General features: G+C 42.4%; 1 protein-coding gene across 1 annotated transcript; it reads right to left on the bottom strand.

The window, feature by feature from the left end:
• Positions 1 to 1,868: 1,868 nt before the first annotated feature.
• On the bottom strand, positions 1,869 to 13,506 carry HSPB1 (heat shock protein family B (small) member 1). Its single transcript, XM_088446329.1, has 3 exons — positions 13,024 to 13,506; positions 10,689 to 10,752; positions 1,869 to 2,150 (listed from the first exon to the last, which is right to left on the bottom strand). Exons 1-3 carry the CDS (start codon positions 13,421 to 13,423, stop codon positions 1,961 to 1,963), a joined length of 654 nt encoding a protein of 217 aa, XP_088302455.1. The 5' UTR covers positions 13,424 to 13,506; the 3' UTR covers positions 1,869 to 1,960.
• Between the last annotated feature and the right edge of the window lie 3,010 nt (positions 13,507 to 16,516).

Below are 16,516 nucleotides of genomic sequence, written 5' to 3'. Positions count from 1 at the left end.
ATTTTAATATATAAGAGAGCGCCTTTATCATCTTTATATATGGTACGAGCACATGCACTTTACTGGGGGGTTTTTTACATATGGAGTAGTGTGACTCCTAATTAACTTTTAAGAACTTTGCACTTTTTTTGCAGTAATTTTTTGTAATACACTTTTTTGAAGTGTTAATCTGGTATCACCTGGAGATTTGCACAGGTGTGGGATTCTATTTCTGTTACTCTTCTTGATATTATTTCACTAATCAGATTCTTTCTGTGTGAATATATTTATTATTTTGCTATGTCACAAAATCATCTGGATGACCCAAAGAATTAAGATATAGCTCTATATATTGTACATATGCACCTTATAACTTTTTTGAAGTTCAAGGACTTTTAATATCCTACACTAGATGGCACTGTTTTCTTATCATATTATATGATGAAAAAATCTGCATAGATATATATTTATATATACTGTATATATTATATACACATATATATATATATGTGTGTGTGTGTGTGTGTGTGTAATATACTGTACATATATATATATATATATATGTATATATATATATATATATATATATATATATATATTACAAACTAATAAAAAAATCTGCTAACTAGTCACAATCTCGCTAAACTATAAAGTTTTGCAAGCTACAGTATATGGTGTGGCCATGTGAGTCAGTCTACATGCAACAACTACAGATTGTGCAGTGTTACAGCTCAGAGTATTAAGAGAGAACAGTGGTTGCATGTATAGCCAGGGCCATAACTAGCGCTGGCCGAGCTGTGCTATCGCCCATGGTGCAGGGCCCGGGAGTTGGCATTGTTGCTGTCCCATGGCACCTGCATTTGGCATACAGGGTGCTTGGAATGGCGCCCTGTAGTAAGTAGCTCTGCTGCATAGATGCCGGGAGCATCCTCTACACTCCATCGCCTCAGTGTGTCGTCATGATTGGAAGTCAAATATAAAAACCAGATTACGCTTCTTATGGATAGCATTTATGTGTTTTCCTCATGATTTCAGGTGCTGTGAGGTAGTCACAATTGACTGGAAATGAATGCTATTGATGTTAATAATACTATAGGAACAAAAACAGGTTCAAGTTACATGATTTTAGCTATTTTATCAAAAATCCAAAACCAAAATCTAAAACCAAAAACGAAAAAAAAAACCACTTGATGGTGGTTCAGCCATTCCAGGAAACCTTCAAGAACAGACTCAAGATTTACAAGTTAACTCAAGGATTTCCTCTAGGTTCTTTCAAATAAAAAAATAATAGATGAATCCCAATGCATAGCTCACTTTTCTGTAGGCTATTAGATAAGTTTTTTGTTTCTTTTTTAAATGCAAATGTAAAGCACTTTGAGTTCTTTTGGGAGAAAAGTGCAAATTACTATATAATTATTATCATTATTATTATTATTAATAATAATAATAATAATAATAATTGGAAACCTATTAATTTCAGTGTCTCAAGTGCCTGAATAATGAGAAAATATTGTGTGTTTAATATTTTATATAGAAAAAAAGGGGTGTTCTAGTTAGAACAACACACGTGGGAGCCCCAGTTTTGCCCTTATAAGATATGAATGTGTACATTAATTTGTATGATTCACATGGTTTTAATATTTATGATAATGTACCAACTAGTATATTAAATGTAGATTTTATCTCTCAGTTCCGTAGCCTTGTGAAGATACACAGATAAACATGTCTTCTGCTACTATAATGGTCAATAATCTACTAGTGATTCATTTACATGTTCAAATGCAAATACATGAAAACTACCCTATTCATGGACAGCAGGGACTGGCGCTAAGTGCTCTGTAATAGTGACTGTTAGTAGTACATGCAATAAATAAAAAGAAGGCAGATACTTTTATTTTTCAAAATGTATATTTCAAAACTACTTTATGCGTGTAAAAGATGTGATATTAAACAGAAACCCAGTGAAATAAATCCGGTCCCCTCATTTCTTGGCAGCCACCTCTGCTTTCTTTGCCTCGGATGTACCAATCTCAGCCCGGCTTTGGAAAGTTACTGGAATAGTGATCTCTGCAGACTGGATTGCTGGCTTGGGGAGAGGTGCTTCTACTGTCAGAATACCGTCTGGGGAAAGAGATGATGCCACAGTAGAAATATCTACACCTGGTGGAAGACTGAAGAGAGAGATCATAATTCATTTTGTTGAATGACATATAAATCACTTGGCAGACACATCACATCTTATTCAAATATATGTAATCTCTTATTTTAGAGTGGTATTTACATAAACCCTGTTAATGAATGTTATTTATATTTACTGAACAACTGACATGCCCAGTCAAAAAATCCATATATTATAAGTATAGTACTTTTTGATTACGACATTCTCACAGTAACACAGCGATTCCCAGCCTTACTGGTCTTGTGACACACCAGGATGACACTTGCAATTTATTATACCATGCCGAAATTAGGCCATAGTAGTAAATGAAACTTAAAATATTGAAAAGTTTAAGTACATTTACAAATATTTTTCGTTGCTTCATATTTGTCAGAATATGTACCATTCTCGTTCAGGACATTACCAAAACGCTTATTTATTCCCTCACTGTCTCCTGTCTTGACTTCTGCAATCTGCTTTCTGCCATTCCCCTCACCCACCCATCCCCTAACAAACCATCCTAAATATAACAGTGACACTGATTTTCTGTTCCACATTTGCTGATCCATTCCTGAATTCCCTAGACTAGCTCCCTATTACTTTCAGTGCTGAATTCAAGCTTCTCACTCTCATCTTCAAAGCCCTCACCTGTTCCTTTCCTTCATACAACACTGATCTCATCATGGGATACACTCCAACTTGTCTTTTCATTCCATTTTCAACCTACACCTCCTCTCTGATACTCACCTATCACTTTCACCTCTTAGACATCTCGCATGCTGTTCGCCACTATTAGAACTTCCTTCCTTGTAATCAGACTCCCTCAAACATCAATTTTTCAAGCACTCTCTTACAATCCACATCTTCACTATAGCCTATCCTACTCACAATTGGTACTAGTCCCTCTGCAAGTTCCACCAGCTACAGTCTCATTTGTGCTCCATGTCCATAGAGCTCATATTGTCTCAGATCTGCCTTTTTTAAAGTAGACTTTAAGCTGTCACCAGCAGCAGTGGCGGGTCCAGAGGTGAAAGGGGCAATCAGAGTGCTTACCTCCCCGTAACATTTTATCAACCCAGGGGCTGTTAAGAGAGGAGGTGGGCCGTGTTCAGTCTCTGTGCAGCCTCCCCATTCGCCAGCGCAATTGCACAGTAAACTCTACTGCACAGATGCAGGTCTCCAGGAACATGGTGGTTGCACCATGTTCCCGATGACTCCTTTACTGCACAGATCTTTGGGAAAATGTCAGCAGCACCCGGCTGACATTTTCCCGGTGATTTCCGTGGCACCAATCACCATGTACCAATGTATTATTTCTATATTTTTTTTTTGTGCGATTGGTATTTTCTATTATTTGTAATCCTGTCTGTCCGTCACTGCTGAGTTTGTGGGCCTTCTAAATACATTATTATTATAATTATTTGCCTAAGAATGTAAGAGGACTGGTGTTTGTTAAAAATATACATCTTCTGAGCAGTGGCGTAACTTCATCCTAGGTGCACGGAGGCAAGATAAATGTTGGTGGCCCCCCCAAAAAAATTAACCAAAAAAAATTAACCATCCCCCCCAGCACCTATGCCAGCCCCAGCTGCTGTCACCCCCCCTATGCAGTTCCCCCAGTAGTGGTCCCCCTGTGCAGTGCCCTCTGTAGAGGACCCCTATGCAGTGCCCGCCTATGTAGTGCCCCCCAGTTATGGTCCCCCTATGCAGCACCTCCAGTAGTTGTGCCCCTATGCAGTGCCCCTGGTAGTAAGGGCCCCTGTAGTGCCCCCAGTTGTAATGCCCTTGTAGTGCCCCCAGTAGTAATGCTCCCTGCAGTGCCCCAATAGTAATGCCGCTTGAAGTGCCCCCAGTAGTAAGGGTCCCTGTAGTGCCCCCAGTTTTAGTGCTCCCAATAGTGCCCCCAGTAGTAAGGCCCCTCTAATGCCCCCAGTAGTAAGCCCCCTGTAATGCCCCCAGTAGTATGCCTCCTGTAATGCCCCCTGTAGTGCCCCAAGCAGTAAGCCCCTGTCTTGACCCCAGTAGTAAGCCCCCTGTAATGCCCCCAGTAGTAAGCCCCCTGTAGTCCCCTGTAGTAAGCCCCAGCAGTGCCCCCTATAGTAATACCCCTAGTAATACCAGTAATGCCCCCTGTAGTGCCAGTAATGTCCCCCAGTAGTAATGTCCCCCTGTAGTAATGTCCCCTTGTAGTAAGCCCCAGTAATGCCCCCTGTAGTAAGCCCCAGTAGTGCCCCCAGTAGTAAGCCCCAGTAGTGCCCCCAGTAATGTCCCCTTAATAAGCCCCAGTAGTGCCCCCAGCAATGCCCCCTGTAGTAAGCCCCAGTAGTGCCCCCTGTAGTAAACCCCAGTAATGCCCCCTGTAGTAAGCCCCAGTAGTGCGCCCAGTAATGCCCCCTTAGTAAGCCCCAGTAGTACCCCCAGTAATGCCCCCTGTAGTAAGCCCAGTAATGCCCCCTGTACTGAGCACCCCACTCGCGCACACACACACAAAAAAAACAATACTTACCTTGAACCCCGCTCCAGTGCTGCTGCCGTCCGGCCTGCTCCTCGGAACTATGGGTGTGACGTCATGACGTCACTCCCATAGTGCATTGCGGGACCCGGCAGCCAGAGCTCAGGAGTGAGATCCGGCTGCCGCTGGCGCCGGTGGGGGGACGAGAAGGAGCCGGGCGCCCGCTGGCAACACACTCAGCGGGCGCCCGGCATATGGAGGGTGCAGGGGGTGCTACTGCACCCCCTGCACCGCCTGTAGTTACGCCAATGGAGGTGGAGCACCGATCAGCGGCGCTCCTTCTCCATGCAGTGCCCGGAACGGCCGGGGAACAATGGAGCCAGGTGCCCCCTTCAAGGCTGGCGCCCGGCGGCAAATGACTCCATTGTCTCCGGGAGTTCCGCCACGGCTTCTGAGTCTCAATCCGACCATTAATCCAAATTGAGCTAAATAATTACAGATGCAGCCCTTTTTGATGTACTGGGTCTGATGTGGAACTGATAAGCACAATAGTATGAGAATAAAGGAACCAATGGGACATCATTCATCAAAATAAAACATTTTGCAGTATTTATATATTCTGTTTCCATTTTGTGTTTGGTCTTTTTAGAATGCAATGAAAGGACATGCACCTCACACAAGGAAACTCTTTACCACTAATTCTATCTGAAACAAGTATGGGAGATGGATGAAAAGCTGATTTACAGTTGGGAGAAAAAAAGCAGTAACTTTACACCTTAGCAAAACCAAGTTGAACTGCAGAAAGGGCAGATTTAAAATGTGAAGAGAGAGATTTGTAGTTGGGAGGGGCGTGTCCTAACTAACATTTAATTTGGTGTGTAAAAGTAAAGCATTTGTGGGCAACATGTAAAAGCAGCCAGTATTTACCCTGCATACAAATAAAGAAAAGAAAATGTATTTCCACCCCCTTGCATTGCAACATGGTTTTGCCAAGGAGCTAAGGCCCTCATTCAGAGCCGGACGCTCTGAGCAGAGTGCACGCTCTGAATGAGGGCCGTCCTCCATAATTATGGAGCGTCCTCCTGGACGCTCATATAGCTGTGGGTCACCACCTACAGCCTATACGAGCGTGCAGGTTGATGGCCGCGATGGTCTTGACCATCGCGACCATCGCCACTGCGAGCCGGAGCCTGCGGTTGAATTTCTCAACTGCAAGGCCCGGAGTGATTTTGGCTCTATCAGAGCCAAAATCACTCCCACTGACATCACTAGTGATGTCCCTTGGGAACGCCCCCGTCTGGGAGGCACGCCCACCAAAGGGGGCGTGCTGTCAATCAACATTGACAGCACGCCCCCTTTGATCAGACACAATGAGCGAAGGAAAGTCCTTCGCTCGTCGCGTCTGGCGCATGCGCACGACGGAGCTCCCGCCGTCGTGCGCATGCGCAGTGCACACCATCGACCCACTTGCGAGCGGACAGCCGCTTGCGAGTGGGTCTGAATCAGGGCCTAAGTTACTACTATTTTTGCTTTCTGCTCAACTTTGAGTCACCCCAAATGTGTCCATATTTTCATCATACTTTTTATTGAAAAATAGATTTATATAGTGTGATTAAAATTGGGTATGTTTTCCTTTGGTTCTACAATAGGGAAGATTATTGGCTGCCACATACTTCTTAAGTTTAAAATAAGTTCAATAAAAAGTTAAATTAGAGTGAAACAGAGAGGAAAAGAACTTTAAGAGTCTCCTTGGCTGGAATCCCAGTGCCGGCTCCTTCTCATCTTACACAAGTCACTTTATCTCTCTCTGTACCTGGCACCGAACATTAAACATTATGTACATTCAGTAGTGGATGAAGCTGCAGCCGTGACTGTGTCTTTATGCTTATGTCGCGGCTGATGGTCTACCTACTGAGACGCCCACCGTCTATGGAGCTAATCCATCGCTGTGCATATTAAGGCGCACTATCGGTCACACACTTGACGATTGCACCAGCCCTATGGAGGCACAGATTCTCTGTCTTAAGACTCAGGCCCGTATTAAATTAGATTCGCACCCGCGATACTTTTTCGCCTGCCGAACTTTTGTCCTATATCACATGTTTTGGGTGCGAAAACTTTTCATGTGCGTCCCTGCAATTCCCCGTATTCAATTTGAAAGTAAGCTAAAACGGCACCCGGCGAAACTTGAACAGGCGGAAAGTCCTCTTCAAAATGGGGTAATCAGCTTGACAACCCCCTAAAAGATGCACTGACATGGGGGATCGCTATGGATAGCCCCGAGTTGGCCTGCTGAAGGTATTTGGGGATTTTAAATGGTCTCAATAGGTGCTGTTTTGCGTATTTGCATAAGGAGTGAAGAATAGCATTTAGAAGTTGTTTTTGTGAAAATAAGTAGTCCCATCAAATTTTGGGTACCTAAAATGGGGGTAGCATATTTTTAAGTTGCTAAAGTGAAGAATTCAAAATCATAAAAAATCCACCTGCCGCAAGCACCTGCAAACTTAAAAACACCTTTAAGTTTAATTAATTTAAGTTTAGTTTTTAAGTGTGTGTCCCTACTTTGGTCTTTTTCACCCCAAAATGGAAGTACTTTCTTGGGGTCTACGGAAGTATTTTTTTAAAACTTTTTTTTACACAGTTTATCTTTGGGGGGCTGTCTTAAGCCTGCATGGGGGTTCCCTCAACGTTGCACCCCCAAACCCCAATTCTGCACTTTTTTCTACCTGCTATTCATAGGCGAAACTTTTTCGCCAGGTCCATTGCATTGACTTTCCGCATCGGCGAAAAGTATTTGAAATTGAATACGGCGAAACTTTTCTGCTGAAACTGACTTTTCGCACAAAATTTTATACGGGCCTTAGTTGCTGACCGCAATTTGCCCGTGTCTGGCTAGCCACCCCCCTGTTACCACCGAGAAATGTCCACCAAAATTCCATCTCCCTGTGTGCAATTTCAATCTGCATCTTAGGGCTTCATTTACTAACGAGCTTTATCACTAAAACGAGTGATAAATGTCACTGTGTATGATAAATGGTGCTCCAGCCAATCAGTTCCCAACTGTTAGAAAAATGACAGTTGGGAGCTGATTGGCTGGAGCACCATTTATCATACACAGTGAAATTTATCACTCATTTTGGTGATAAAACTAGTTAGTAAATGGGGGCCTTAGGGCCTGATTCAGAGTTGGGAATAGAGAGAGAGATAGCACTTACAGTAACTGTGTCCCCGGGCAAACCATGTAAATACTGGCTGCTTTTGCATGTAGCTCACAAATACTGCACATCTTTATTATTACTCTAGAATTTAGATGTCAGTTTGGACATCTCCCTCCCAAGTATAAATCTCTGCACATTTTAAATCTGCCCCACCTGCAGTGCAGCATGGTTTCACCAAGATGATCACTTGAGAGAGATATATCTCTCTCTATTCCCAAGTCTGAATCAGGCCCTTAGAACGGTAACCCATACTTGCCTACCCTCCCGATTTGGTCGGGAGCCTCCCGAAAATCGGGTGCTGCTCCCGACCTCCCGGGATGGTAGGCAAGTCTCCCGGCTGCCGCGGATCCCTCCTTTCCCACCGCAATAACTTGTAAAAACCCTGGCAACGAAGGGGGGCGGTGACGCGATTCGCGTCATTTTGGCACCGCCCCCTGCTTCACACTGTCTGTAATATCGGCATTGTGTAGCGGGGGCGGGGCCAAAATGACGTGCTCGTGTGGCTCCGCCCCCGCCCCGCCTGCAAAAACTTGCCATCTGGCCGGCCCCGCCCCCGTTTGCTGGCCACGCCCCCCAGTAATGCCGATCTGGCTGCTCCCTCCCGGAAGGGGCAGCCAGATAGTCGGCATGTATGTGGTAACCATTAGGACACATGTGCAATATGACTCAGATGTATGGGCAGACTGAAAACATCATCCACTTGCTTGTGGCATAAACACTATGTGCAGCTCTGAATCAGGCCCTAAATGACTGTGTGGCCAAAATAGCTAGAAAGTGTCGATGAGCGGTTTCGTTTTGACTCTGATCTTCCCACTAAGTTCGGATATCAGAACAAGACAAAACATCATCTTTCACGGACATATCAGCACAGATGTCCATGAAAGATAGCGTTTTGCCTAGTTCCGAAATAGAACCTGGCGGGAAGATCTGAACCAAAACCAAACCGCTCATCTCTACTAGAAAGTACGTTTAGATCCCTCTCTTTGCCTACTCCGGACCACGTGTTTAGCTGCAAGTTGTTCCAAGCAGAGCTGAATGCGAATTTATTCTGTGCACATTTGTGAACATGTGAATTTCAGTATATTTGTACTGTAAACTGTAAAGTAGAACATGTTAGCAGTAAATGTGTACAATAGTCTATCAATTCAAAATGAAATGCTAAGTTGTGTGTGCAGAATGGCCTAGATTTACAGTTGTTGGTCTGATGAGTGATACAATAATGTGTCTGTGATTTATCATATGACTTGTTGAGAGGTATGTGAGCCAGTCACCAATCCAAGCAGACAGCTGTGCTTGTACGTAATATTAGGGATAGGGGAAAGGAGAATGGGAAATCTGCACAAAGAGAATGATAGTTACACAATATTAAAGTATCTAGTATTCACCACACCCCTATATTTAACAAAAATATATTGTGAGATAATCACTTCATTAGTAAGGGTGGTACTCTCTAGAATAAGGGGTAATTAGCATAAAGAGGTGTGAGAGAAGACAAGTATTCTAATTACGGTCCACACATTAACTGTCATGAACATTTAAAATATAACCTTTATTGGTAATGACTAACTGCGAAATATAAAAAACATAGGTGATGAAATATAAAATAAAAAATATAATATGGAAATGTGTAACTGTTAAAAGACAAGTCTTATTGGCAGCTAAGAGCAAGTTCTGATCTCAAAATCCTAACCTAGGAAAATAATTATTACCCTAATAAGTATTAGGAAATTAAGAAGCAGAATACAGTATATTGTTGACCAGTATATAGAATGTAATCCATGTAGAGACAGTTGTCATGTTTAGACTAGGGATGTGCAGGCTCGGATAGGTTCGAGTTTGCATGCAGAGTTCGGATTTTTCCCTCCAAAAAAACGGAACTCAGAAAGAGGCAAAACGTCATCTTGCATGGACAAACATCATCATTCCTGGAAAGTAGGAACGATGTTGTTTGTCCATGCAAGATGACGTTTTGCCTCTTTCTGAGTTCCGTTTTTTTGGAGGGAAAAATCCGAACTCGGCGTGCAAACTCGAACCTATCCGAGCCTGCACATCCCTAGTTTAGACTTTCACTGGTGTTATGCACTGAGGAATAACTTGGAAGGATAGGCACAGCTAATGTAATGACGTAAGCAGGTAATAACATAGGTATTACCCCTGCCAGGAGGTGTGACGGCTTTTCCACAGGCCTATGAATATTAGGATTCTTTTAGTCAGATGACCGATGATTTAATTTAGTCCGTTCTTGGACATTACAGCACATGTAGTGTAATATGTAAAAAAAAGATCACCTGTCTAGCTTATAAACAATACAGTAGTCTTAAACTGGGTACACGCTGACAGATATATTGACCGATCAATTGATCGGCCATAATATATCAGGTGCCCGTCAGCCAGAGTGTACCAGCGATATGTCTGTGAATGACATCGGTCACAGACATATCGCATCGGCTGTGCTGTACAGCCGATGCACAGATATATCTGCCACCATATCTGTCCATCGGCAAGTGTGTACGGGCGATCAACAGATCAACACATGCAGCCGCGAGAGGGGGGAGGACCTGGCCAGCGGGACTCCTCGGCTGCCTGGAAGATGATGGTCGTTCAGTGTATATAAACGACCATCATCTACAGATATATCTGCAGATCACTCGTTCTGTAGATATTTCTGCTACGTGTGTACTCACCATAAGTCAGTTCTATTTGTTTTTAACACTGACTTTGTTATACATCCGGGTCTACGTGTATCTATTATTAACTACTGCTATTTACCAGATAACAAAACCGTATCTCCTGCAAATGCTCAGACTGAAGAGTGAGCTGCCGGCTCGTCAGTCTGACTGACGTACGTTTCTCATCTGTGCTTTTTCAAATGTCTACTCACGTGTATTTTCTGGTAAAGCATCTGGAAATAAAGCCATGCTCATCTTGTTTCTCCTCATGTTTTCCTACAAGAAAGCAAATGCTTATTTATAAAAGAGAATGCCTACGTAGGTATTGTAAAATGAAAAAACAAAATAATTGAATGTTGAGTTAGGAGCAATCTAAAGACACACACCTAAGGATATGCAACAGAAATACAGATGGTAATGGGTGTTATCAGAACACTACTGTACTGGTAGTGTTTTATTATTCACTTATTTACAGTTATTGTTAAGGTTGCTCAATAAGGTTTTATGAACATTACACTTATAAACATTACACAGTTATTTTAATACTGTCTATTTACCTGTTAGGAATGAAAACATAACCTGCTGCATTTTATGGATTGGAGTTGTAATAAATAACATTATATTATAATTAGATTTCCCTAATCTAAGGGGCATATTTATTATAAATTGTGTTCTAACCCCAGAATTTAATTTCTTATTGCTGCATATTGCTCAATAAGAAACACATTATCTGGGAAATGTATTAAACTTGTGTTGCCGGGACACAAGCTCTGATAGGAGCTTGCCTCTACAAAGACACATTAGTACAGCGATAGATTACGCCATTACTTTACTTCCAGGTTTGGATCCACCAGAGCTACTGCGCATTCACTGGACCGCAGCAACAATTGGCTGTAATGTAGTCAGATAAACTCTCTCACCAGGGAGCCAATGCCAGTCAGTGTATGCCAGGACAATGTATAGAGATACCTACACTTGGCATCGCTGATTGTGACGTCAGCAATGCCGATTGTATGTGTGGGAGTGGGTGCAAAGAGCTAGGTACCTCTAACCATTGTCTCAGAATACATGAACTGGCAGCAGATCCCCAGTGAGCCAGACTGTGAATGTAGACCATAGTCACATTTCCCTGTGCTCCAGTTTTCATAAATGTCCCAAGTATATTATTAGCCATGATATCAGTTTGTCCTTGGGAATAAGTTTAACAAACTTCTGCAGACTATGGGGCATATTTATATCCTCAGATTTTTCCTAATAACATCTCTTAACTACGCTATTTGTGGAAAGAAGAGATGTGGTTTCAGTGGCAAATGCAGCATTTCTAGAGGGGGGTTTCCAAATGCTTGGTTTTAGAGCGAATGTGGCCAATCCATGAAGAGGGCATAATTAGCACTTATCCAGCTCTAATATGCGTCATACACAGTGTATTGTGTGTCATAAATCCAGCATATACAGGACCAGTGATAACAGTAAGCCATTAGATGTGGCAGTAGGGCCATCCTGCCTGAGCTGAAAGTTTTTATTACAGATGTAGGCACCATTACAAAGCATTTGAGCAAGTCCGGGAGTCTGGGGGAGCAGCAGAAGAACCTAGCACTGCCCTGGACGTATGTGTACATATTGGTCTCGTTATGCACTGGATAGTATTTTACAATATGGTATTAATAATTACTCCTATTGATGGTCTATAGCATTGTACCCTATGTGCATGTTTTCCAGATTTCCTAGTTGGTGCACAGGTGTATTTATTAGTAGCTGACACATATTAAAATATCCACAGGTGTTGCTAATTATTTCATTTGTGATACTGAGAAGAACATGCAGCACTAGTAAAATTCTATTATATTGCTATTTCTATTGTGGTCATGGTGTGGGCTTGAGAGGGGGGTTTCCAGGTAACCGGAAACCCCCTTTGCATTTGCCATGGGTTTTGGACAATTTACAGCAACTCCAATAAGCAGCAGTCCCGAGGAACAAAAAGGGCCTGGAAGGAGTGGGGCGATCTAAGAATTTCCCTTTATACTCCAATTGCTTTTCATAAGAAAGAGCTGCTAACGTCTGGAGATAGCGTTACCTATCAGAAACAAGGTCGGAAAAGCTAAGCATTTTAAATTGGGCCAGAGACAATCCCCACTGAGATAAATGGGGACAGCATTGTACTTTAGTTTGCCTAACTCAGGAGATATTTAGATATCCTCTGCATTAGGCTCTTCTCAAATAGGCAGGTTACATAAATCATGTGGAAAGTAGCTAAAAGTTATTTTCCCTATATTCCCTTAAATATAATCTGATCAGATACAATTTGGATCTGTTTCAAAATGAATGTTTAGTTGCTTGTACACATTGCATTGCTAAACCAGTTTGGTAAGAAATAAAGTGACTGACAAGGCCTGGATATGAATAACCAGTATAAAGTATATCTTAGAAAAATAAATAATAAATATTTTTCATCATTATTTCCAAGGTTAATATTTTCCCTTTAAGAATACTCTTGCATTTTTGGCCAGTGTATAAATAAATGGCTATATCACTGTCAGATTAACATACCTGTGATTTCGACAATTCCATCTTTAGTTTTCACAACCAACTCCTCTGGAGAAAAGTGGTTAACATCCAGACTGACCTTCCAGCTGTCCGATGTTTGACGGATCTCTGAGATTCCACTGCTGAGTTGCCGGCTCAAGACCCTATTGAAATCAGGTACAGTTGTTACAGCAGGTGAGGCAACAGCTGGAGTAGTGGCAGCCGGCACAACATCCAGTGACTGACTTGGAAAGAGACGGACATAACCTGGCCAGCTGGTGCTAGGGAATTGGTGCCAGTCTTCAGGTATTCGTGGCATACCAAATGATTGATCGAACAGTCGGTTTGTGCCTTGGTACCAGTCCCGGAATGGATCCCAGCTTGGGGTGCGGAGGAAAGTGAAGGGTATTCTACGTTCTGACATGATCTTGTTCTTTCTGCTTGTGGGTCTATTAGACAAGTTGTCTTTGCTGTGTCTGTGCTTCAATCTGCTGTTGGCATTTGGAAGGTGCAGCTGCTTTATAAAGAGCAAAGCATTTATTTTTAGCAGCTGGCATGAGTGTGCTATTATTGGAAATTACACACGTAGTTGTGATGGAAAGTTCTCGTGCCCCAGCATAACAATACAGTGACAGGCTATTTATGAATATCTATGTATCCTCAGATATACTGTATACTGTAAGTCCTGACTTAAAACATGTACTCATAAAAATGTTTAAGTTGACACAGATAATACATTAGACAGAGCTTCTATAGTGACATATTTGTACTGACCCTGCATAGTTAAAAGATTGTTGTAATTTAATTACATAAGATATGCACTAGTTTATTATACTGGGACTTACGGTAATTATTACTTGGATGAAAACCGCTACCAACCAATCAGATGTTTGTTTTCATTTCTTTAAACTACATTAGTGAAATGACAACTACAGGCTAATCAATGTCTCTGGTTTGCATACAGGGATACTAAGTGGCACCCCCAAACTTTAGACAGCCACAGAAAAAGCAGGTGTTGTGTTCGCAGCCTAGGGAAATGAATGCAAGGACCAATAGGAAGTTACTGATGCATGCCCTCATTTATTGCAGATTGAAGTATATAGGCCTGTATCTTTTCTGGGAACTGAAGTCCTGATGTACTGTAAAAGTATTGTACATGATGCGGATGATGATTATATGAGCAGCACTATCTAACCACTTCTGATAGGCTTTTAGCATATTGGACTCAGCCAGCTGATAGTACAGTACATCATTTATTAGCATTGCAGCTATTTTATGTCAAGTTGCTGCCATCTAAAATATTTAGATTTCTTATATGTCATTTCCATGCCACTATACTTGCAGGTTATGTGCCAACTTACTTACTGCACACATGCAGGTATCATGTCACGTATGTGTATATAAACTTTACACGGAGGAGTGAGAGGAGGAGCATCCAGCCTGCTATGGAGAGATCAGAAGATCCCTACCCAGACTGCCTTTCCCCACAAAAGGTGTGATAAGTGAAGATTGTTAAATAGCCCTGTTGCACCATCCCTAAAGAGAACTATGGGTAAGGCAGTATTTAAAAGATTACAGATATCTGTGATATCTCTAGCATTATAGCATTAATATATAGGCCAGTTACATCATTTTGTCATGTTCCTGATAAAGAAACCTTACATTTTTGCAAGATGCATGGTTTTAAAATAATTGAAATCTTTCATAATTAGACCCTTTTTTGCTGTTTTTTGTGTGTGTAGGAATAAAAGGTTCATCATAAATATCAAATGTCTATGCAGTCAATGTTACCTTCCTTTTCTGGTGTATTAGCTAGCACTTTTATTTTTGTCTCATAAATTCACTAAAGGCTTTTATGGTGACAAAGAGCTTTGATGCTTTTAGCAGCTGTGACACAGCCAACATTTGGCTGTGAGTATAACTACGGAAGGGTATATGAAGTAGGAACACGTATCTGACTCATACCTGCCAGTATGTACATACTGTACTCAGCCAGCACAGCATTATACTTAAGTTAAGAGCATATTTACCTACTCTTCCGGAACCTCTGGGAGATTCCCGAATTTTCAGGGAGTCCCATATGCTCCCAGAAGAGTATTTGGCCCTCCCATGTCCCCCCACTTCCTAAGAATCGTGTCATCTTTGCGCCACCCCCTCTTCAGGGACCTACAGTTTGTGGCATTACGTTGCAAGTAGATGGGGCTTAATGATGATAAACCCTCGTCCCCCTTAGTGACCTGTTGCATAGTTAACTAATATTGTTCTTTAAAAGCGGTCTACAAGTCCCAGCAAGTCTGCTCCGGTATGATGGCACTTGTGAAACAACAGGCGTCAGCATGCCCAGTCACTAAGCGCCCACTGGCACCTATAATTTCGACTGTAAAGAAAATATTATAATAAAGACAGGACACCGAATGTTTATTGAACACATTTTTACCTGTTGGGCCATGGCCTGTTTAAGCTCTTTTGTAATGGCTGCCACCCCCCAGGACTTCTGGCATGTTCTTTCTGCTTCAATCTTCAAGAGCTCTTTTCTGCTTCTTCTCTGCTGACAGACTCCTAGCTGCTGCCTTGTCATGGTGCGATGATCCGGTGAGCTGTGATTGGCTGGCTCGCAGTGCCATTTTTTAAGTAGGCCAATCTACCATTGTGTACTTAGGGCAGTGATGGAAACCCACCACCACTGAACCCATGGCTGCTACCAAACTCTGCAGTAATGGCTGATGGGGACTGGATCCTCCAGGATCTAGGCTTGCTGCCATGCCTGCAGCCTCCGCCAGGTCCCACTTCACTGTCAGATGGTGCCGGGAACTCTGGAGATCTGGGCCCATCGCCATGCCCTGGGACTTCCACTGGACTCTGCTACATGGCTGCAAAAGATGTTAACCCTCTAGTTAAGATGGTATCTGCCCAGCTGACAACTGCTGTCAATGGTGTGCTGAGCCACTGGGTCAGGAGATTGGTCACCAGCTCTGATCTCAGCAGCCTGCTCACTTCTACACTGATTGGAAGTTGGGTCTCCTGATTTTTAAGCATGTTTAAAAACCATTTGGCCAGGCAACCAGGTTCAGATGAGAGCATCTGTCGGTGAGAGTACACACTTTATCTAATGTTGGACCAACTGTTCGGTCTGGGGTTGGATTCAATGCATATTGGGCAAGTGTGTACCCAGATTTACTCTGAGAGGCACTAACATAACACAGCCATCATCCTAGTCAATAAATATAAAAGCTAACTACTACTTCAGAGCTGCTTACAGGTCTGTAATTGAATAGGTCTGGGAACTTTACCCAGGAGAACAGACTACGAGACTCATCCCATGGCTTATTGTATCTGACCCACTGATTCCATACAAATTTAGAAAAATACAGGAATGGTGTTTCATTTTATTTGATAATGTCATGTGTCTATTCTGTGTATTTGCATCCATGTGTGCATGTACATGCTAATTGCCAAAATGGTGTCTATTTTGGGGAAGCAACATTTTTCCCATACTGATTGGAGCTGCTAGTACAGT

Source organism: Taudactylus pleione, unplaced genomic scaffold (genome assembly GCF_031769625.1).
Source record: "Taudactylus pleione unplaced genomic scaffold, aTauple2 ptg000397bl, whole genome shotgun sequence".
NCBI classification, from domain to species: Eukaryota; Metazoa; Chordata; class Amphibia; order Anura; family Myobatrachidae; genus Taudactylus; species Taudactylus pleione.
This window is presented reverse-complemented; position numbering and strand designations above follow the sequence as displayed.

What these genes read in the sequence shown, in the direction of transcription:
- HSPB1 (XM_088446329.1), bottom strand. Translation starts at nt 13,423, where the DNA reads ATGTCAGAACGTAGAATACCCTTCACTTTCCTCCGCACCCCAAGCTGG. An exon ending in TGGAATTGTCGAAATCACAG is followed by an intron (nt 10,753 to 13,023) that starts GTATGTTAATCT and finishes GCTTTCTTGTAG; the next exon opens with GAAAACATGAGGAGAAACAA. An exon ending in TGCTTTACCAGAAAATACAC is followed by an intron (nt 2,151 to 10,688) that starts GTGAGTAGACAT and finishes CTCTCTCTTCAG; the next exon opens with TCTTCCACCAGGTGTAGATA.